Consider the following 23,504-nt stretch of genomic DNA (forward strand, 5'->3'; position numbering starts at 1 on the left):
AAATGTATATAGTAAAAACAAAATTGATTTATTAATTCCAAAGATAATAATTAAATGTACTTTATGGTCTAAATTAAATTATAAATAATAGTATCACTGTTTATTGTTTATTTATAAAATTCAAATTTCTATTAAAATAAATACAGGCTGATCCCGGAACGCGACACACGTGACAGCTATCCGGGCGGAAATAAAATATATCCTACCAACAGAGTATATAACTTACTCTACGGCTCGCAGCTTCAATTGCGCTGTCGAGTGACCTTTTAACCCTCTGTTTTACCCAATTTTACCTGAGGCTGAGACATGATTTTTTTTTTAATTTACTCCTGTAGCAGGGGTGGCCAACTTGGTAAGATCCTAGATCTACTTTTCACTAATAATACTTTGTGCGATCTACCAAGCTACACACATCTTGAAATCTTCAATAAAACAACATAGTTCAGTACACAATTTATTATTATTTTGATTAAAAAATGATACAAGACGATGCGTTCAGCAGTTAGTGATTAGGTATGTTACGCGGTCTGTTCTACGTATTTATATTTTTGCCTTGCCACGATCGACTGGAGTTGTCGCGATCGACCAGTCGATCGTGATCGACCGGTTGGCCACCCCTGTTCTATAGATACCAGTCCTTCAGACGCATGATATGACATTTTAACATATAATGTTTCCATTTTAAAGAATAATCCCTATTTTAGGGCGAAGTGGCCTAGTTTTGATCAAAGTAAGGATTTTTTCATTGAGGATAGGGATTTAGGGATTTTTAGGGCAAAATCGAACCTAGGATTTTTAGTCAATTATTTTTGACAATTACGTACCACATCTTTTGCCCCCCCCCCCCTTCTTCGAATGATGTACATATCTTCGACTTTATAATAAATGTTATCCGTTGATTATAAGTAATATACCATAAATTATGTAATTATTCTATTAGGACTATTAAATGATGATATATAAGATTGATACAGGATGAGGACTAGTCTAGGAGACGGGCCGTACTAGGCAACACCGCGGAGGGGGGGCTGCGGAATTTCGTCAGAGGAAGCTCGCTGTCGTCCCTAATGCGCTGAAAAGAGCCACCGCGGAGTTTTAGTTGGTATATCGTGCGTTGTATATGGATTAAAGGGACTTGGCCCGGCAGTCGCCCGAAAGCCAACATCAAATCCGGGCGGCTCAACGTCCTCAATGACCGCAACATAATCGCTTAGTCGCCCCCCAAGAGGGCTGGGCGGTAGTCATAAGGTACTTTCTTCGCGAAAACAAAAAAAAGGATAAAGACTAGTTGTATGTATCTAACTATATTATGTAAATAAAGAATGAAAATACTATATTTGTGGTTTTGGGTCTCTAAATTGGGATTTTTTGATCTATAAGGGAGTTTTAGGGGTAATTCTTTAAAAATCCTGGGCATAACTAAAAGTTAAAATTGACGTAAACACTGATTTGACAGAAGAAATGAGTGCCGGTTACAAAAAAATTAAGGGCCTAAAAACTGTATCTTTTACAATTTCGTGGTTTTTAATGATTAGACCTACTTTCAACATGATAACCACACATTTTAAATGCCGTGGAGGCCTGTACCCAAGATCTAACATTGAAAGATTTCTAGTGCCAGATGACAAAGTTACTTGGTCAACAGAATTCAAAGAATATGACCCACCTTATTACACATCTCCGTCCTTACACGGTAAACCGTACGCAGATCCAGAAATAGGTAAATAAATACATGGATTATTCCATACCATCATTCATGTTATACTTTAAAAAAAAAACTTGTAAGAAATTGGTAAGAACAGATGTGGTGTAAGTATTTATATCATAACAATTGACGATAAAATCTCAAGACACTTAATATCTGATAGATGAATTCGAATAAACAGTATGTATTCTGTAATTGATTAATTTATTATTAACATAACTCATTTAAGTAAAGTTATTGACATAATCATAATATGTGAACCCCTTTTTCTGAAAACCTGGTCTGCTTTTTTTTACAAAACCTCTTTTATGCCACGAGCCATTATAATATTTAATAAATCTCCACTGTGGAAGATTATAATGCTCCCATCCGTATGATAGAAACTGACTTGGAAATATTGAATGGTAAGCTATAGTTGATTAATGTCAGAAATATAGAACACAAATACCTATAATGTGGCCTGGTGGTCTAGAGGCTAAATCATTGATGATCTTAACAGCCCCATGTCATTTTGTTCACCTAAATTATCATTATAATTTTAGAGTACATAATTCTATTCAGTCTTAAATTATTTTTACAATTTTTTTACTTGTTTATGCAGCTATGTAACAGATATACTTTATTGTTTGATTTGTTTAACATGTTAAAAATAATCCAATTATTTTTCAATTCAGGTGAACCAAACTTTAAACCAAAATGGCATAGCCCAAATGGTAACATAACAAGGGCAAGCTATATGGGACACCCGTTAAATCCAATTGGATACCCGTTAAATCCAATGGGATACCCGTTAAATCCAATTGGACGCACTGGTATTAAAGGCAGGGGTGTCCTTGGACGTTGGGGACCAAACCATGCTGCAGACCCTGTAGTCACACGATGGAAAAGGCTTGAAAATGGTGAAATTGCAGTTGATAAAAATAAAAAGTAAATTAACATTATAATCACACCTTGTGATATGACTATATTAATATTTTATTTTATTTTATTGAAAAGGAACAGAAAACAATTAAACATTAAATAATTAAAGGGTAAAATTACACATGTACTGCATTAATAAACATGTAACCTATATATACTATATTCAATAAAAAAAATTGATGTAAACTCAGTAAAAAAATATTCAGTAAAATTGCAAATACAAAATAGATTTATTTTGAAAGGAGGGTATTATTTGTTTAGATTTAATTTTTACCTTCTGTGAATAATATGCACTTGCAAATAAGATAAATATCGAAAACTTTTGTATACCACACAAATGTATTCATCCTTCCACATAAGTCATTGTTGTGGCAAAATATTTTGTTTTTTGTTACAGACCAATTTTGCAATTTGTTGCCATAAAACGTGGTGACACTGGGGAGTGGGCATTACCTGGGGGGATGGTAGATCCTGGAGAAAAAGTCTCTGCAGCTGCTATAAGAGAATTCCAAGAAGAAGCTCTAAATTCTTTAGTAATGTCCAAAGGTAATAACAGAATCTCACATCATAAGACTAATTTTGACGGCTGAGTTTTGTTTTTGAAACAGCATTGGCTCAGCTGTGAACAATCTTCTAAATGACAACTTAAGCTTTGTTTATTAAGGCGCCCTTATCTACAATCCGCGGAAATGCGTGTTTTTTGCATAACTATTACATTAATCACCAAAATTATAAGTATGAAATATTTTTTTATATGCAACAGTTGACCATAAATCTTATACTTCCTACTGCTATCTACTGAGAAATCAATACAGCCTGCCATTTTTTTAAACGTGTAACCATATTAAACCCATATTGTAAAGGATTCACCTTCGCCCGCGCCTCCGCCTGTGTGAATAGTTTTTTCAAAATAAAGTCCTAAATATAAGACGTAACATGTACTTTTGCAGGTTCAAAAGCAACTTATGCGTTTTCTAAGGTCTTAAACTATATCCATACGAAATTTAATTGAAATCGTTTCAACCGTTTAAGCGCGAAAAGGTAACAGATAGACAGTCAATTACTTTTGCATTTATAATATATTAGGTGTTGCTCGCGGTTCCGCTCGCGTAAAAATCTTTTCCATCTATAAAAGTCCCTAAATCACTGTATCGATTCATAGCGCCACCATCGATAAGCACCACCTATTTAAGAAGTCAGATTATAAATTCCATTGTTTCCTATGAGAGCAAATAATAAAAAAGGAGCCTAAGTGTTAAGCCAGAACATGGTCTATCCGTGTGCCAAATTTCATCGAAACCCGTTCAGGTCTTTTAGTGATTACTTTTAACAAACATCTAAGACATCCAAACATCTTTATAAACTCTCGAATTTATAATATTGGGAAAATATAAGTAAAAAATAAAAAGTATGGATTTAAAAATAATATACCTCAATCAATCAATAGATTGTAGAATATTGTAATATTCTTGATGATGTCCAATATTTTATTTATCGTGTTTTTAATTTGATGCTAGAAAAAAATTCAATCATAAATAATCGATCATGATTATTTGGTTAAGATTTAAACTAATTAATAATTAGTCTTCAAGTACTGACAAAACGCATTAGTTAAAACTCATCCGTTATGATTTACGTATTGAATCATTACTCATACAAATGTATAACGTGGCCTCGTAAAAAAAGAATTTGAATATATTTTTTTTTATAGACGAAAGAAAGATGTATGAAGAAAAATTCGACAAGTTCTTCAGTGGCGGCGACGTAATATACCAAGGGTACATTGACGACCGCCGCAACACAGACAACGCATGGATGGAAAGCGTCGCATATAACTTCCATGATGAAAACGGGTCTACAGTGGGGGCTTTAAAACTGCACGCCGGAGACGACGCAGTTGGCGTCCAATGGATAGATGTAACGCCTGCCTTGAAACTATATGCAAGCCATAAAGAAATTCTTGATGTAGTCTTAAAAAAACGACTGTGATGAATGAATAGGATTATTAAATAAAAAACGTAATTTTAAACAATTTTGTTTACTTATTTCCTCCTTTACATAATATAAACACGCATAATCGTAACATTCTATAGTGACTGAGTGTCTCATTTACATCAAAATTATTTAAAAATGGATATTGCACCACACTCATAATAAATCCTATTAGATCTGATATAGACATAGAGAAAGGGCTGAGCAATTTTTGTCAAAAATAAGCACTTTCTAGAAAAAGACAGTGATTGAGAGACTAATACATAAAATGTATTTATTTTCTTTGCTAGAATTTGCCATAGACTACAGCGTAGAGGTATTATAGATCGCATGTGCAGAACTCTACCATGCCGCTGCAAGTTTGTCTGCCCAATCAGATTTCTAGAATAAAAACTGCCTCTTGGCCACACGACAGCCCTGAGCGACTGCTATACCTTTCTCGCTATCTGCCTAAATTGATTCTTCGCCACACAGCTAGGTAGGTACGCGCAGTCAATTCTCTATGTCGATTATATAATTTATGTATATTGAAACCGATAAATAAAATATTGTTATACGTGATACGCCTAAAATTACATGGAAACAATATTATGATCAATACAAAAATATTGTTATTCACATAATATACATTAAGTATGTATATGCTTTGCGATATGTTGTGATTTGATACCAGCCTGTGTTTTTAGATTTACATCATTTACCCTCATGATTTCTTACATTGACGCAAATGTTACAGTATTGAAATTAAACTAGTTCTGCGGATTCTATCGTGGATTTAATTTTATTTTTCTTCCGACATTTCGATGTCTTTTCAGCACTTCGCGAGAAAAATGAAATTAAAAACCTCGATAGAATCCGTAAAACAATTTTAATTTACTCCCATTTAAGTTTGCTTTAGTGGAAGTTCTTACGATAGATACCTCGGTCGATATCCCCTATTGATGATTGTAAATACTCACACAGTAGTACCTCGACATCGTTCAGATTCAAGTACAGTCTGGTCTATTGTTATGTTATCTAATTTCTTAAGAAAAGTATTATTCGTCGACTGCTTATTTTTTTCTGGTAATTAGTGCCAACTAAAACTGGCCTTCCAATACAAACTAAACAATAACCTATGTTAAAGGAAACTTGAAATTAAAAATGTATTTATTAAAACTAAATCCACTAATATACAAATGCGTAAGTAAAGATTGCTTTTAATGTCTAACTTAAAATCCAACTAATCCACTTGCAGTCTCACCAATTCTATCAGTCGAATATCTTTTGTATAAAAATGCGTGAAACATAGTAAAGAAGAATGTAACACTTATAAACTTATATACATAGAAACTACATAATGTTTGATTTGAGGAAATATAGGCCTTGCGCTATCTGCGACAAGAAAATAATTATGTGGACGCCTTCACACACTTCTGCTTAATTACCGCATAATAGCCGAGTAAAAAATTGGCAGTTATACAAATTTCATGCTTTGATGCTTTTTTTTTACGAGATAACATCAAAATAATGGAACTTATTTAGTTTTAATTATTTCCCGGCTACCCTTTTGGACAAGCAATGCTTAGTGAGCACAGATGCCTCCGTCTTAACGCAAGTGTAGCTCAAATACCGAATAATGTGTGCCAAATATCACATATTTATTACTTCAAAGGATTTTTCTAGTTAATTTCATATGAAAATTTAAAATCATAGAATTTATAAATATATTTTATATTTAAAATGTTTGCATCACTACAAAAAAAGCCAAATATTTTATCTCCATGAGTTCGAGACATTGATGGTAGATTTCCACGTGTACTACGTATCTTAACAATTTGAGATATTTTCAGCTTAATTCATTTGAGAATGTTTTGTGATTTCCCTGAACAATTGTTTGGGAATTCGTAATACTAATTACGTTTTCTATGTCATACGTATAATCCCAATGTACTTCAGCAGCCTGTATTACGTCGACATTTCGGATGATTCTAACGCTTGATACGCGCGGAAACAGTTGACATCGTTCATTAACCGCTGAAGGTTCTGTGTGAATGTTGGTAAATCCTGAAATTAATATTATTTTGTCAGCAAGATATACAAACTTGCAAATAAATTGATTAGTGTGTTAGATTATGATATGCTAATTAAAAAGAAAATAGTTCTGGGTCGCATGCCGACGAATACGGTAATATAGGAATGGTTTGATTGTTAGTTAGCTACGACTACGGGCATCCATAATCGTTGATGTAATCCTCTTGCCGTCGTGAGCCGAGGTTCGTAACCCGTTAGTGGATTTCCCTCGGCATGCTCAGTTAATATTTAAGGGTTGCGAACGCCTTAAGCGCTCACCCAAAATTCCGGTGAGTTTGTATAAGCCGGCTCTTGCCGGGCTAACAAATATTAAAAAAAATGTCGACTCAATACCTATTCAAGTCGGCAAAAGGAGAAGGGCTTAGGCGATATATATATTCCGCGCGCAAACCCCGAGATAACGCGGGTCGAGGACAGGGACGCCTTGTGGGCCGCAAGCCTCGCATACCCGGCACGCTTCGTACGAGTGTTAGCTTAACGCAAGGATACACTCATATCAACATCGGACTACTTATTTTCATTTTGTACCTTCTGTTTATGGACTAGTCACAACACTGTAGTGTTAATGCGTTTTGCATAATTTATTTTTTAAGTTTGCTGAATGGCTGGTTGTTATGGTCACAGAATACCAAATATACCTGTGTACGGTTCCTTGATGAATCGTACACTATTTGTATGATAATTGAAATTAATAAATTTAACAACTTATTGAGCAGAAATATATCCTAAGTATTTTATTTTACATCTAATTTATATTTAAATAAATTATATCTTATTTTCGCCAACTGATCATAGCGATATCTAATAAAAGTTTTAATCTTCGATCTGATCCTGAGAATAAACCAATCAAAGTAACTCATTTGTAAGCATGTCAAAAAAAATTTATCCTGATTCGGCCATTTTTGCGTTGGGTCTATGAAGCGATTGGGGTCGTTCATTGAAAACGGCCCTTAGCAGTACATGAAGTCATTCCTCGGAGCTCGCGCGTAATGCGAAGCGGTTCAGGAACAAGGGACCGGTGGTGAGTACTCACCGTGTCGGGCGGGAACTGTTCGAGCTGGTGCAGGTGGTGCGGCGCGAGCCCGGGCAGCGAGCGCAGGAAGCGCGGCAGGAAGCCGAGGCGGAAGGCGCTGAAGTCCACCACGGCCATGGCGTGCACCGCCGCCGTCACCTCGTCCCGCGCCAGCGCGCGCCAGCCGCCCTCCGCCAGCCCGCCCACCAGCACCGACAGGAACTCGCACATGAACTCCGTGCGGAATATCGCCTGCACCACCACACGCATGTCCTCATTGCATTACTTCTTACGGTCAAATGGATTCATACTTACCATACACAATACATATGGTAAATGTAATAAATGTTTTAAAATAATGGTAAGCAAAATGCCTCAAATTCCTTAGGTTAGGTTGGATATGGATGCACTGATGCCAGAATTAAATGTTCAAGCCTAAAACTTCTTTTCGTTAATTTGGAGTTCAGGATTATTTTAATTTTTAAAAAACTGAATATACTTGGACTATACTTCAGAGTGATCATTTTATTGTTATCAGAGAGCACGAGAGCATAATTGTATTAATTGCAAGCAATTTTGACGCTAATGTTATGGTTTTAAGCTTCAAGGTATTAACATTGTAACTGAAATTGGTATAAGGGGCATTCCACGTGAAGCGGGCACGAAAAAAAACTCGATATCTCAGATTTTCGTAATATTTGATTATATTATACCTGTATATGTCCTTGATTCAGATACAAAATATTATTAAAGTATAAAGCCTGGTTAGCGAGTAAAAGGACTTTGAAGTTTTGACTGGCCAGCTGGTATACGCCACTTCGAATCCAATTATTAAGTTTTTAAATGTTACAATAAAATAAATAAAGCAATGAAATAAATACTTCATTTAATGAGCTTTTTTATTGTATTTTTGGATATTGAAAAATGATTATTTTCCTTGAAAAAAATGTGTTTGAAAGTTTCAAACTTGAATTTCACAAAGTAGGCATATTTATATATTTTTTATTTTTTTTCTAAAAATAGCTACTATTGTATAGATAATCCCTGCGAAGTTTCATAATGGGCTGAGAAGTAGTTTAGGAGCTAGACCGATTACAATCCCGAAGCGCGGCGGTCGCCAGAAAGAGCGAAGTAGTAAAAAATTTCAATTAAACTAAATACTTTCGATCAGAGTATTTTATCACGTTTTGCATCGCTCTAACGATTCAATTACATCTGATTATAATATTAAAAAACATATTTATATTACTGACGGTGCACAACAACATTTTAAACTTGGCAAGGTTAATCTATATACAATATTGGCTATTTTAGTAGAAAAAAGTTATTATATGTATGCCAACTTTGTGAAATACAAGTTTGAAATATTAAAATATATCTGAATAATAATAATAAATAGTAGTAGTAATAATAAATATGAGTTTGTGGCATTGATGTTCTAGCCTATATGTATAAGCGGTCGGGTATCGTGATGGCTTTGTTTGATGCGTTATGTAAACTAGCTTGTGTCTCCAGGCGTTTTAGGTTACCACCGAGACCGTCAAATTGCCCTTCTGCCATGTGAAGTGGCACGAAAATGAAATTCTGCATCTTTACCACAATCCTGTCTAAAATATAACAAGTTAATACAATTAAATCCTTTTAAAATGTTGTTGTGCACCGTCAGTAATATAAATATATTTTTTTTATATTTTAATCAGATGTAATTGAGTCGTTAGAGCGATGCAAAACATGATAAAATACTCTGATCGAAAGTATTTAGTTTAATTGAAAGTTTTTACTACTTCGCTCTTTCTGGCGACCGCCGCGCTTCGGCACTGTAATCGGTCTAGCTCCTAAACTACTTCTCAGCCCATAATGAAACTTCGCAGGGATTATCTAAACAATAGTAGCTATTTTTAGAAAAAAATTTAAAAAATATATAAATATGCCAACTTTGTGAAATTCAAGTTTGAAACTTTCAAACACATTTTTTCAAAGAAAAATCATTTTTCAATTTCCAAAAATACAATAAAATGCTCATTAAATGAAGTATTTATTTCATTGCTTTATTTATTTTATTGTAACATTTAAAAACTTGATAATTGGATTCGAAGTGGCGTATACCAGCCGGCCAGTCAAAACTTCAAAATCCTTTTACTCGCTAACCAGGCTTTATACTTTAATAATATTTTGTATCTGGACCGAGGACATATACAGGTATAACATAATCAAATATTACGAAAATCTGAGACATCGAGTTTTTTTTCGTGCCCGCTTCACGTGGAATGCCCCATAAGTTAAACATGAGTATTGTGTAGTATGCGTGCGTGTGTACGTGTGTGTGCGTGTTTTTGCACCTTGTGGTAGAGCTTCCACTTGTTGTTGAGCGTGTCGAGCGTGTCGATGTTGAGGCGCAGCAGGTCGATGTCGGGCTGCAGCAGCGCGCGACCGAGCGCCGCCAGCGCGCCGCCGAGCTCGCTCGTGCGCCGCACGCTCTCCTCCGCGTCGCATTTGTGCGGGAAGAAGTACCGCCACCGGTGGATCAGCACGCTAGCATCATAAACAAGACAAACACGCTATTGTATCGACTCATAAATATACGTTTTATCCTTTATATATTAGTGAAGTTTTGATAATGTTTAGAGGATGTAGCACCTGGCGAGCAGGCGGTGCGCGGCGCGCGCCAGGTCGGGCTCGTGGTGGTGCGCGCGCGGCAGCACGTGGTGGTGCAGCAGCGCCAGCACGGCGCGCACGCGCACGCCGCCGCCGCCCGCCTCCACGCCCAGCCGCACGCACTCCACCAACCGTTCCAGGCTGCTCGACCCGCCACCTCTGAACAAACACTATACTCTAACTTATCTAACCAGTTTGCCACTAATAATACAATACTTTCTGTTAAATAATTGTAGAAGGAAGTGCTCATTTTTATAATTATTATATAAACATTTTATTGAGACCGATCATACCTTTGAGCAACATCTAAAAATACATCAATGGCAGTGTATGTAAAATTTCCGAGTTGCGGCAGCACGGCAGTGAACAATGCAAAGAAGAAGTCTGTGATTTCTGGCTCAGCGGCCGCGAAGGCGCCATTCGGCTCACAGAGCATGCGCAGCGCTGTCTCCGCTGCATTTTGCACACCCTCTGCTATAACCTGTAATTTAGCAATACTGCCTTTTAGCTGAGGCTTTGTCTGCACTCATTTCAAATATAATTTAAATACAATGTATTATCTTATTAATAATAAAGCCAACAACTATAAAACAAACTTAAAATTCTAAATCCATGGAAACAAAAAGTATGGATAGATCAATTGGATAGATGCTTAATAGTGATTAAGTATCTATCCAATTGTTGTTGCAAAATATATTATGTGAAATATGGAGTAACCTTTTTGGAGGCAGTAGGTGCGTGCGCGAAGGCCAGCAGCAGGTTAGTGAGCGGCGGCAGCGCGGCGGCGGGCCCGGCCGTGTTCAGCGCGCCCGCCCACGCCGCCACGAGCGCGCGCGCCGCCTCCGCGCCCCCGCCACACCGCCCCCCGCCGCTCCCGCGCCTCCCCCGCGCAGCGCCAGCGTTACCAGCGCCTCTCGCACCACGTCTGCCGTCTATATTTCAAAATGTGCCAACTATCATATTATTTGCAAAATACTTAGCACTTAGTTTCATAATGTTTTTACTGTTTACAATAATATTTTAATTCAATCTACAATAATTATTATTGTTATGATAACTAACTATCTCCACAACGTCGTCTCAGTGGACTTAAATCTATATCTGCCAGGCTATCTCATTTGCCGCCCGATACACCGCCCCGTAATACAAATACTTGCAAAACGCGGGGCCCGTTCCCTTATGTATACATCTGTCCCGACTTACCCTAAATTACTTATCACGAAAAATAAGTTAAAAAATACATTTAACTTGTATTTATATTATATGTTAGACTTTATATAAATTTTGCGTCGTATATGTACTAGTGGTACATATAGATAATTGTTGTAACTATGTGTTTATATTTTTGGTAGCAAATATATTGGGATAACTACAGGCCTAGATTGCCCGTAGATCCTCACCTTTGGCTCCAAGTAATGTAATGACCTTTGGGCGTGGTTGTACAGGTCTCCCACGAGAGACATCGGATCGGATACGAGCTTCACGTTTTTTGATAGACTAAGCAACAGATGCGCCGCCGCAAAACTTATTATCGAAGGCTCCTAAAAACAACAAGAATGTTTAACGGTCAATATAATTAAATATAACCCATCTCCTTTCGAGACGTTTAAAATGCCGTCAAAATGAAAAATAGAGAAGAATATAACTTACGGGAACATCGTGCGGCAAAAGAAAGGGTACAGTCGATGAGAAAAGTCCCTCCATGGTGCGCACGGGCACGCCGCACTCGTTCGCGTAACAACACCACGCCCCCATGCAAGCGAACATCTCCGCGTGACTGTAGACATAAGATTTATATTTAGCGCCAACGTTTTCTATTTTTAATCTGTCATCCGTTTGTTAGCCCGACAAGGATCGGGTAAGTGCTTTAGGCGCTCGCAACCCTGGAAAATTAAGGGATCATGTTGAGGGCAACTCACTAACGGATTACGAACCTCGACTAGAACGGTCACTGAGAGAGGATGATACATCAACGATTATGAGACTAGGACGGACCTGCGGTCTTGTAGGAGTTTCAATTTCAAAAACCCAAAATAGTGGCCCATATACTGTGTCAAAGAAGTCGGCATAATTGTTTCGGCTAACGAAGAATAAACATCTCTCGTATCTCTTGTAGACTGACAAGTGAGTCAGTCAACACTCTATCCGGACCCCACTCTACTGATACGTTTAGGTGCAAAGGAGTCACTTTATCGTAACTGTGTAAATGGTCTTATCTTTTTCAAATATAATGTTGTTTTCAAATGTAATGTGTTTTAAAGGTTTTATATAATATTTATAAATCTCATTGCGAGACATGACATATAATATTAACAAATAATAAGAAAAAATGTGAATGTTTATTTCGCATGTGGTTGAGGGTATGGGTTTACTGTATAGTGTAGTACTGACAGCAGCACGAGCGCCTGCTTGTGGTGCTGCGCGTGCGGCGCGCGGTGCGGCGCGAGCGGCGCGGCGGCCGCCAGCGCGCTCGCCACGCGCGCCACCACCGCCGCGCCCACCGCCGCGCACGCACCCTCGCGCATGCGCTCCACCTCTGCAACACGACCACACCACTCACCACCACTCACCACAAAACAAATATATTCATTATAAAACCACTACACATAATCCCGAGGTTTGAGGACCTTTTTACTAAAAACTTCAACTGCATCAATAGGTCCCTAAATTTTCGTGATTTATACTTGGAAATATTTAGATCACAAAAAAAATCTATAAATATCTACAGTATGCATGGTTAATTTTCTGACATACATATCAATAGCATATTTGATTATGCAAACTACTGATCTCTCTCTTAAATTGTCATTGAAAGCTACGATAAAAACAGTAGCGATGTAATTAGTAAGTATTGAGAAACATAATTGTTTAAGTAGCGAGTAGTGCGTGGTACCGGCGAGCAGCGCGGGCGCGAGGCGGCCGAGCACGCGCGTGAGGGTGGCGAGGTCGAGCAGCGCCGCCGTCACGCGCTCGCCCTCGGGCCCGCGCGCGCCCACCCGCGACTGCGCCTCCGCCAGCTGCTGCCACCGCTCCACCTGCACACCACCACGCGCACTGATACATCACGCCTTCATCTACAAAGGCGTCGGCAGAAGTGCAACCAGGGCACTCACTTTTCGCCATGTGTGCTCCGTCCCATGACGTTATAGAACACGAGCCTATATTGCATAAAAAATCTCAATATCACTGCCAGGCCCGGAATTGGAACCTGGAATCTCAGAGCGATGCGACACCATGCACGCAATACAAATACGCCACCGAGGCATTCACATCATAGTCACTTTCACCTATTTTGTAAACCATTCATTGGTCTCATTGAAACAGCCAATATTTCGAATAATTTACAAGCTTTTACTAATAATTAACTAACTATTTTTTGTCAACTGTTAGGAATGTAGACTTAAGTGGTATCGTACCTATTATTAATGGTGCAATGTTTAAAACTCACCACAGATGTAAACACTTCCAGCGGCGCCAAGTCTGCCACTCGAGCGATACATTCTACACAATTTTTCAGGAATGTCTGCCATTCTGTTTCACCCTGTAAAATATTAGATTATATTATGTTCATAAATAGAATATCAAACAATATAAACCAAAAATCTGTATACATAAAATACAGTAAAGTTAAATACTAACATCATCGTCGCACACGTCATTGTCGAGGTGTTGTAACTGCGCCTTGTTGTGTCCAAATTGAATTTTATTCAACAAACCATTGACAAGACCCTGAAGTGCTTCCCAATATCTGAAATATTGTAAAAATTTCTAATAGTCATCGAAACTCCATATACATAGCCTTGACTTCTAAAATAACGTATCAAGCGTGTCATTAATATTAGAAACTGTGAAACTACGGCCCCAAAACACTAAGATAAAAAATATATACACATTCGGCATTCCATTTATAAAATACGACATTAAAAGTTCTTTGACACTCCGATTGCTAACTATTACAAGGTCATATGTGGTCATATGTAATTGTTTATTTATTAAGTAAAGAGAGATTGGAAATTTCACGTTTAGAAAATTTGAAATGACTACAATTAAAGACTTCCTTTATTTACCTTACGGCACTATAGGAATAGAGTTATAGAACCAGTGACCTATAATTACTGTATGTATAAGAAAAAAATGTAAACTTACTTGGCTGTATCTTCTGGTTTCAATATATCAATAAATTGTATCCATATATCTAAACAATTTACAAATATAGCACATGTAGGCACCTGAAATGACGTATTAGGTGTAAGAAAGCAAATTATTTACACATAATATTCATGTGAATTATATACAACTAAATATATTTTTCAAATACAGCATGTTGTAAAATAAGCATATCAAGAATAATAAAAATGCTTGAATTCATTTGGGCAGTAATCAATAAAGAAAACCTTTAGTAAAAACATCTCCTGTTTGTATCTATCCATTCTACCAAAGATATAGATAACTAAATAAACTTTAAAAATCTAAAGTAATGATTACAATTACAATTTCAAATAAATAGGCCACAAAGGATCCTTATCTTCCAATACACGGTCCCTTAATTTAATATAAATTTAAATAAAATATAATATTGTTTTTTTTACCTGGAATGTGTATTGGAATAGATATGACAAAAATTCTATAGCATCAAACTCAGGCTCGGCCTCCAACCTCTTGAAATGCATTGAAACAAACAATTTTAGGAACTCTGCTAACTTATTTAAATACCTGAAATAAATTACGATTACATAATATCTTCTGATATATTCAGTTATTTAAAAAAACATTAAGTGACTAAAATGAAAGTGCGTATTCACGCGTTTAAATATGAAGTTAATACAAAATGTATATAATATTATGAAAGTAAAATATGGCGTGACGTTTACTCGTGCGAGTAGTGTTGCGCGAGGTGTGGCTGGTGCGCGTGGTGCGTGAGGTGGCGCAGCAGCCGCAGCGCGCAGTGGTGCAGGCGCAGCGCCGTGGCGGCCGACGACGGCGGCGCGTACCGCCGGTACAGCAGCTCGCACGCGCCGCCCAGCCCCGCCAGCGCCGCCTCGCCACTCTGCGCGCACAACACAACACTCATTTATCATTTCGCTGTAGGACTGCCTTCATTTACAGCTTATAATTACATTGTAACTTTTACACTTAAGAAATACAAATTAAACAGCAATGCAAAGATTTTCTTTTTCATTTATGCTTTCATTTTATGTTAAGGAAGCCAAATGGCTTCCTTAACATAATTTCCATAAAACTTATTAGGGTATTTTTTTGCAATTGAAATGTTTATCATTTAAACTGGTACAGGGTTCATTGTTTTGAGAAATGGTAGTAAATGCCTTAACTATAACAACTACAGGTTAACTATCTTAAACAGTTTTAGGAACACCTATGCAAATTACACTAGAATATGCTTGGGATATTGATACAATTGCAAGTAAAATTAAATAGGGGTACACAAACCTGGGACTGAGTGGCAATACTGCCCCAATAGAACACTGTAGTCACAAGTGATGGTGGCACATGAGATGATAATGGTAGCCACGAGAATAAATGTTGGAGTGTTGTAAGGCACTTAACAACGATTTCCATATTTAAAGCCCTGAAAATATGTATGAATATGTATATTACATTATATGTATGAAACTATAATTTATAATATTGTGCTTTTGAGCTCACTATCATTTAGATCAAATGTTACTTTAAACTTTTACTTTACAAACTTCATTCCTATATTAACAAATGCACCATGCCATTTAATGGACACGCAGCCTAAAGGTAAAAGCTAAAATCGTAGTGAACAAGCTTATGAATGATAAGTAAAGTTTCGTTTTACTTTTAAGAAAAATAGTAAAGTGACATACTTATCTACAGTATGTACATCATGAGCATTAGCTAGTAAGTCTGGCAGTGCTAATGTTTGTGGCGGGCCGTTTGTCGGCGAAGGCGGAGGGTTAGATTGTCCCTCCTTCTGTGCATTTTTCTCCAAAATTCCTGATAAATTAACAAAAAAACTTAATGAACAAAGGTACTTAACTACTTGAAACAGCAATTCTTATTTATTTGTAGTAGAAATCATGGCATTGTTAGTGGTATAATTGTTTTTTAATACATACATAGTAAAAATGTATTCATTACCATTAAGAGCAGATAACAACTGTGGCATTCCTTTGAGCATTAGTCTCTCTAATTGACTGCGTCTGGCTGAAGGCAGAAGTACACCGGTGTCTCTGGCAGCTCCTAATTCTTCACTTGCTGCTTGGGCCAACACCAATCCCAATAAGCATTGTCTGCCATCACATTTTATTAGCTGAAAGAATTGTATCATATTAAAGTGTGAAGGGTAAATTGACTTTTTGTTGTCTATGTTATATTAAAAGCAATTACTAAACATAATTATCCTGCATTATTATGATAAACTTCATTAATTTTTATTTGAATTAACTTATAAAGTAATTAATTATGACTATATGTATAGAACATTTTTGATTTCAAAAGCTATAAAAATACATCACACTAATTAATATCACTTCTTATTGCCAACTCTTAAACAAATAAAACAACCTTAAATAGTATGTAAATTATATACTATGTAACTTTGTAAAACACATTTTCATGGAATACCTCCACTATATTAGTGAAGAAGTCCTCATACAGATGTGGCCAGTCATACCGCGCTATAGACACCATCAGGGCTGCTAATTTGTTTCTTATAAAGTACAGCATCACTTCATGCTTTGTCATTAATTCATTCCATAATGTTAGCCTGATTTCTATTTTATTTTCATCGGACAGACTAATCCACTGCCTGTTTATTATATTCTGAAAATACAAATTAAATTTAAATAGCCAATATGATAGCCTTAGACAGCTTAGCCTTAAACAGTACCACACCTTTTTAAATAAAAATTCTGGGAGTGTTGCCATTGCTTAAAGGCAGCTATATAGCTGTGGACAAGTTACTTACTCTTACAAATTATTCAGTTGCATATAAAAATTTACCTATGTATCTAATTTAATTATAGGGTTGTTCATACTTACTGTTGGGGATAGAACAATACTCCAGAACTAACACTAGTCAAAAACGGCGTAAGTTACGAAAATTACTAAGAGACAATTTATATACAAAATACCAAAGAAACAATCAACACATACAGTTACAGTACTCATACCTTAAAAAAGATTACACTGGCATGGTATTTCCTATTTCTAGTTATGCAGTATTTTCAGGCCTGTCACTCCCCAAAACAAGAGTTAAACAGGCCGTACTCTAGAAGCATCTTTCAGGTAGGGCCGCAAGTAATATTTAATAATTGAAATAAAATAAATATGCATATTTTTTTTTCTTTACAATTACTATTGTAGGTACTTTGGTTAAACCAATAGAAAAAAGTACAAGTAAATGCTTATAACAAAAAATAGGCAAATACAGTTATGCATGCTAAAAGAAATTGACTTTACTATAGTACATGTCTTAAATGCACAATATGTTTTTTTATTTGTAGAGTTTTCAATATTTATCACATAAAACTTTTACAATAGATTCTTCTGGAATAGCAAACAAAATATACACTACATCAAAATAAAAAATATTAACAATATGTGTTTTATTTTAATACTGTAATGCACATGATCATGTGAGATGTAAAATGGATGGCAGTGGTCTACCAAAATCTTAATCTAAACCAAGTCTAATACAAATTCCTCAAAAACTGTGTGCAATTTCTGTATGTAATAGTATTCTGTATTCTGTGGTATTGTACTATCCCCCATGTTATAATTAATTCAAATACTTTGAGAAACATTAAACTGAATTAGTATATATTTTATATTCACAGGGAAAATAATATTAAGGATATATTAAAAAAACTAAACTAGTGACAATGCTCAACTTGTTTATAATTGTTTTTTTATTTATTAGATTCTCTATATACAAAAGACAATCTTACCTCCAGAGTTGTCAATGTAAACATTAAAACATACTGGTTTTGAGACTTTTGCAAAAATAATAAACAGTGTTTCCATGAGTCCCTACGGTTGGAGAAATTTTCAAGCATGCTCTCAATCTCTCTTTTTCTGTAATTACTTGTCGTTGGGGCAAAAAATTCAGACATAAGAATGTCTAGTGAGGCTAGAGCCTCATTAATTTCTATATCACCCTGTAACCAAACAAAAACATGTAAATTTTGGTATAAAAACTTATCCTCCAAATAAGTTTCCATGTACACTGTCTTACCATGATTTATTGTTTATTTACTGCGTAAACTGTGTAAGAAATTTATAATTATTTTTATAACTAAGTAACATTATTATTTGTTAAAAATATTCCCTTTTAATTTTATCTTTTTTCACCAACAAAATTAAATATAGTGCTTTATTTTTCTGACCCCTCATGGTTATCATTGCCAGAGAACTCAATATATACAGCCATGTAAAATAATAGCCACCACGAAAATTATCATATGTATGGTAAAAATAAACTAACCATATTTTAAGGTAAATATTTGTATAAATATTGTAGAAAAATATTGTTAAAAATTGATAAGGAATTTAAAAGAATAGTCCGCTCGAACAAAACGGAAAGTTTTTCGACATAGTCATTTGACAGATGAAATGTTGCCAGATGTACAAGAATTTTAGTTGTTATGAAGCGAATTTGGATATCCCAATATTTTATAACATCTATGGCTGGGCTTATAGATTCGTTTTTCGGTTCGGGATTTGAATCGGAATCCAAAAAGTGCCGGGTTCGATACCATTTTGAACTCTCTCATTGGCGAGCGTTCTAGACTCTGGAATCCATTTCTATTCACTTAGTTTATATAAAAGACAAGACGTGGTTGTATATTTCACTTTTATAGGATATTTATAATATATTATTATAAAGTATAGCTAGATATTGATATTTTGATTTTACATTCGAGTTCCGTCAGTCTGCTTATTGATCATCGTGCAGTCTTCGAAACGTTGGGAAAAATTGTAATATAAAAAACCGTGTATATTCTCAATATAGAATTGGAAAGTGTACACATAAGTAAATCTAAGAAAGACACGAGGAAGCATTCGTTTTTTTCTGAATTCCGTCTGAGGAATTCCGTGATCCAGTTGTGACTTGCATTTCCGACCTTTTAAGCCTAAAGTAATGTTCAGAATTCAGATATATCCTATATATATTAGTAGCACTAGTGTCAGTTATCACTTGTTACTAGAGTTGATAGGACATGACATGAAAAAGAGTTTGTAATAGAAGCCTCTTTCTAACATTGAGCCGGTACAATGTCCTACTTCAAATGAGGCGAGGCGTACTGACGCTCGGCGCTTCAATGGGCGCTATATTGTAGAAAAACGTCCTATTGTAATTTATAACATGCAGTTCTCTACCTCTCTGTCCTCGTCCTATAGTTTACCAGAGACAGAATCAGGAACGCGACTGCCGCGACATACAATTTGAAGTAGTTACAATATATAATTTTGAGCCACTCTTATAATTTGATGCCATATACGGGACAAATGTATGGCCTCTTTTATGTCCTACTCAACATTACTTGTCACTATTTACGCGCGCGTTGGGAAGCGGTCCTCGCTTTTGTATCCGTTACGAGTCTAAGTAAATTTATTGCTGATTTTTAACTAACATTGCAAACTTAAGCAGTACTCTGATTTTATCTTCAATCAAGTTTACTTAAATATAGTCCTTAGGCTGCATTCATTCGTGCGTACAACTAAATATATCCACGACTTATCGCGTACATTTTCATATTTATGATTGATAGACTATAAGGTAACTCACATGATTTTTATTATTATTTATTCAAGTGACCGTCGTAAAAATAACAAAAAACAACATTTGTGTGCTACACATTAATATTTGCAGTGAATTTTAAACAAGTTTGTTAAAAAGGCTAAGCTCACGAATAACTTTTATTCTAGGTTTCTAATATGAGCAATACTGATATAAAAAGAAGTTGGAGTGGAGAGGTTACGCAAAGTAAGTGTTTGTTTATTTACAGCATCATTAGTAAATTTTCGATTTTAGTAATATTAAATAAAACAATTAATGGTGCCTTCTTTTGGAAACCTCTTAATATATTACATATTATACATAAGAGTTGTAACAACACCTAATTAATTTTTTAAGCATTAGAACAGTCTTCCAAAAGAAACATAAAGAAAGGGAGCAATGAAGATATTAGTCATAGGAAAAAATTGAAACCCAATACTGAGAATAAAGCGAGGTCAGTATTTATTGAAAACATATGGCCACCCTATTACAATGCAAAGTAATGCACACATTATATTTCAATAAAATCCAATTAATATCCACCAAATTATTTCCACACGTAAAACACTCCGTACCGTCGAAAAAGCAGTTCAGAATGTGTGGTTAAACAAACTATTATGTGGCATCTGGCTGTACAGTCAGGCAGTACAGGTAGTAAAATTTCTAAATTAAATTAATCCTGACAATGCAGCTTTGAGGTTTTTGAAAATACTAAACAGTTGAGTCAGATTATGATAATAATACTCATTATTGGGCAAGTACTACAACTTAGAAAATTAATATCCCAATAATTGACTCTTAACCTTATGGATGAAATATCCATAATTAAGATACAGGATGCAAAATGATATTTTATTGGAAACTGTCACCTATGTTGTGTGTTATGTTTATTATTCTGCATCAATTATTTCATTCCTTTTCCATACTTATTGCAATAATGTGAATATTTTCATTAGTTTGCATGCTAATTTACAGAGTAATATCTATAGAAGGTAATAAATATTATTACTGCCACTCTATAAAGTGTGAAAAATGTTGTGGAAAACATCATACCATTTGCTGCTTATATAAATTGAAAGTTTCATTGGTTTTTTTTTTTTTATATAAATTATTGTACTATATTTTTTGTGTCAATTCAATAGGGAAGGAAGAAATATAATATAGATTTGATGTGTTCATTAAAATTTGTTTTTGATAGTATTAATCAACATAACCACTCAATTATTTTCAGTCCAAAACCACAAAGGAAACCTTTAGAACTAGAGACAGACCTAACAGTGCTTCAGAGACGTCAAAAACAAATTGATTATGGCAAAAATACTGTCGGGTACCACAATTACATTCAGCAAGTACCGTGTAAGTAAAACAAATTTGTTGACTATGTTTCATTTCTTTTTTTAATTGGCCACTGATGATCATCTGGTCTATGATGGCGCTGATGTCTTCTTTGCGGTCTGCATTGCCTGCTTTTTAAATATCTGTATATGTTAGAAATCTGTGTGTGCCTCATCTCACCACATAATATCGACACTTGAAAAGCAATAATATCTAAGCGACAATCAGTAAATATTTGAGTAGAGTGATTTAAAGTTTCAATTTTAATATGAACATTTATAACAATTAAAGTTTTTATTTTATAAAGATATGGTCTAATGATATTAAAATTGTCCTAGAACTACAAAACTTAAACCAAACGACGCAGAAAACTATGGCTATTCTAAATATGTAACTTGGTACTTTACGACAGACATTTTATTGTATGTATATTTTAATTAACATATCATGTATAATATATATTGCAGGGCCTATTTGAATCAAAACCTTATAGGTGTCATTGTGATTCTATAACAATCTGCTATGGGCCAATAATTTTAATTATGATATTATCTATTTAACAAATTTTTTGCTTTATTTTTGCTAGTTACAAAAATAGTAACAACACCACTTTCTATTCCAGAGATCAAAGAACCAAAGACCATCCGAAAACTCCAGAAAAATATACAAAATACAGTCGAAGGTCCTGGGATACATTAATAAAAATGTGGAGGAAAAAACTTCATGAGTATGATCCAAAGGGAAAAAATGAAGATGATGATGATGACGAAGACAGTGATAAGCAAGAGAAACATTCAGACTGATTTACATACAGATTATACTATTATTTTCCAAGATACTAAAATATTACTTTGTTATCAAACATGCATTTGAAAAACAAAGCCTAGTTATGAGCAATTGGATATCAGAAACAAGCATATTAGGAAAAGTTGCAAGTTTCAAAATATACTTTTAAATAATATGTGTACTATCTAGACTGTTCTGAAGTTAGCTAATAGAACATATAATTAGTATATGGGCCAATATGGCCCACATTTATACTATGCTTGCTGAAACAACAGTATTTATGTTGTTAAAATATTATATAGATCTTGTATGTAATACATTTAATACCCACAGTTCCTGCTTTGATTCTGTTATTCTAAACCCAAAAAAGTCATGCTTGAAAAAATTTGAGAGCATGCATCTTGGTATAAAAATTGTCTGGCATACATGTTTCAACCTGTCTAAACGTTCGCCAGGCTGTATAGTCGAAATATTACCCAAAGTGATGTATGGAAGTATGAGACAATACTTTGTACAATCATGTACAGACAAAGCAAAAGTTTCATTAAGATGATAATGTCAAGGCCAGAATAAAAGTAAAATGTATTTTTACTCATCAACACAGTTTATATATCTAAGTGTTTAATGGCATCATAGATGTCTGGACATTAAAAACATATGTCACAAGGGCCATAGATATGTTTGATGACCATCTTGGTAGTTTTTAAAAAATCTGCACAGTTCAAAGATAGGAACTTGATTTATATACATATATGTATATATAATAAAATCCTATTTCATTTTAAGGACTTCACTTCTGCGTCTTCGAAGTGCGGTGGCTAGGTACTAAATTAATATGAAATTAAAATGGCCCCATTCCGAAGGTGTATGTTATGTTAGAGTCTTCTAGCGCCTAAAAATCATTAAATTCAAACAAGGGGATAAAGAATTATTCAAATTATTTAATTAGCACATTAATTTTTCAACTTCTAAAATAATAAAACTTGTAGCTAATATATGACTGAAATCAGTAGTCTTTGTATAGTCCCACAAAAATAATTATTATTCATCCCTGGTTTACCAGGTTGTTTTGTATACCTTTTTCTAAGGTATAGGCATTCTATCATGACAGTAGAAAGTCTTAAAGTAATATTGCGTCTATTTTTCGGCAAATGTATAGATGTCCAGATGTCTATGACACCTCAAGTAACCAGATATTCATAACATTTAGTTGGTACAAATAATTTAGAAGAACCCTTGGTACAGATATTATTTTCGTC

General features: G+C 35.1%; 3 protein-coding genes across 6 annotated transcripts; 2 read left to right on the forward strand and 1 right to left on the reverse strand.

Moving 5' to 3' along the window:
- Positions 1 to 1,049: 1,049 nt before the first annotated feature.
- On the forward strand, positions 1,050 to 4,658 carry LOC115445207 (ADP-ribose pyrophosphatase, mitochondrial). Of its 4 annotated transcripts, none has more exons than XM_030171406.2 (4): positions 1,050 to 1,290; positions 2,380 to 2,632; positions 3,024 to 3,172; positions 4,338 to 4,658. In XM_030171406.2, exons 2-4 carry the CDS (start codon positions 2,442 to 2,444, stop codon positions 4,613 to 4,615), a joined length of 618 nt encoding a protein of 205 aa, XP_030027266.1. In that variant the 5' UTR covers positions 1,050 to 1,290; positions 2,380 to 2,441; the 3' UTR covers positions 4,616 to 4,658. The 4 variants fall into 4 exon arrangements, with proteins under 4 accessions (XP_030027266.1, XP_037294320.1, XP_030027264.1 ...); XM_037438423.1 differs by having other exon boundaries at positions 1,050 to 1,248; XM_030171404.1 differs by lacking the exon at positions 1,050 to 1,290 and adding an exon at positions 1,340 to 1,720.
- On the reverse strand, positions 4,649 to 18,681 carry LOC115445209 (exportin-6). Its single transcript, XM_030171407.2, has 22 exons — positions 18,580 to 18,681; positions 18,293 to 18,502; positions 16,968 to 17,165; positions 16,482 to 16,653; positions 16,208 to 16,337; positions 15,807 to 15,945; positions 15,230 to 15,405; positions 14,948 to 15,071; positions 14,505 to 14,587; positions 13,998 to 14,106; positions 13,807 to 13,899; positions 13,252 to 13,393; positions 12,750 to 12,894; positions 12,009 to 12,135; positions 11,759 to 11,899; positions 11,238 to 11,290; positions 11,076 to 11,202; positions 10,652 to 10,839; positions 10,341 to 10,517; positions 10,043 to 10,235; positions 7,725 to 7,955; positions 4,649 to 6,664 (listed from the first exon to the last, which is right to left on the reverse strand). Exons 1-22 carry the CDS (start codon positions 18,580 to 18,582, stop codon positions 6,566 to 6,568), a joined length of 3,060 nt encoding a protein of 1,019 aa, XP_030027267.2. The 5' UTR covers positions 18,583 to 18,681; the 3' UTR covers positions 4,649 to 6,565.
- A 1,089-nt stretch (positions 18,682 to 19,770) lies between these two features.
- Positions 19,771 to 22,577, forward strand: LOC115445222 (histone RNA hairpin-binding protein). The gene is made up of 5 exons (XM_037438424.1): positions 19,771 to 20,124; positions 20,274 to 20,331; positions 20,482 to 20,578; positions 21,356 to 21,478; positions 22,082 to 22,577. The coding sequence occupies exons 2-5, from the start codon at positions 20,283 to 20,285 to the stop codon at positions 22,260 to 22,262; spliced, it is 450 nt and encodes a 149-aa protein (XP_037294321.1). The 5' UTR covers positions 19,771 to 20,124; positions 20,274 to 20,282; the 3' UTR covers positions 22,263 to 22,577.
- Positions 22,578 to 23,504: the final 927 nt, after the last annotated feature.

The sequence above is a fragment of the Manduca sexta genome, chromosome 14 (genome assembly GCF_014839805.1).
Source record: "Manduca sexta isolate Smith_Timp_Sample1 chromosome 14, JHU_Msex_v1.0, whole genome shotgun sequence".
Classification (NCBI taxonomy): domain Eukaryota; kingdom Metazoa; phylum Arthropoda; class Insecta; order Lepidoptera; family Sphingidae; genus Manduca; species Manduca sexta.

Coding starts and splice junctions, on each gene's coding strand:
- LOC115445207 (XM_030171404.1), top strand. CDS start 1,462: ATGAGTGCCGGTTACAAAAAAATTAAGGGCCTAAAAACTGTATCTTTT. Junction 2,633..3,023: donor GCAGTTGATAAAAATAAAAA/GTAAATTAACAT, acceptor TTTTTGTTACAG/ACCAATTTTGCAATTTGTTG. Junction 3,173..4,337: donor TTCTTTAGTAATGTCCAAAG/GTAATAACAGAA, acceptor TTTTTTTTATAG/ACGAAAGAAAGATGTATGAA.
- LOC115445222 (XM_037438424.1), top strand. CDS start 20,283: ATGAGCAATACTGATATAAAAAGAAGTTGGAGTGGAGAGGTTACGCAA. Junction 20,332..20,481: donor GAGTGGAGAGGTTACGCAAA/GTAAGTGTTTGT, acceptor TAATTTTTTAAG/CATTAGAACAGTCTTCCAAA. Junction 21,479..22,081: donor AATTACATTCAGCAAGTACC/GTGTAAGTAAAA, acceptor TTTCTATTCCAG/AGATCAAAGAACCAAAGACC.
- LOC115445209 (XM_030171407.2), bottom strand. Junction 14,107..14,504: donor AAACCAGAAGATACAGCCAA/GTAAGTTTACAT, acceptor ACAATATTTCAG/ATATTGGGAAGCACTTCAGG. Junction 11,203..11,237: donor CTGGCGCTGCGCGGGGGAGG/CGCGGGAGCGGC, acceptor TGGCGGGGGCGC/GGAGGCGGCGCGCGCGCTCG.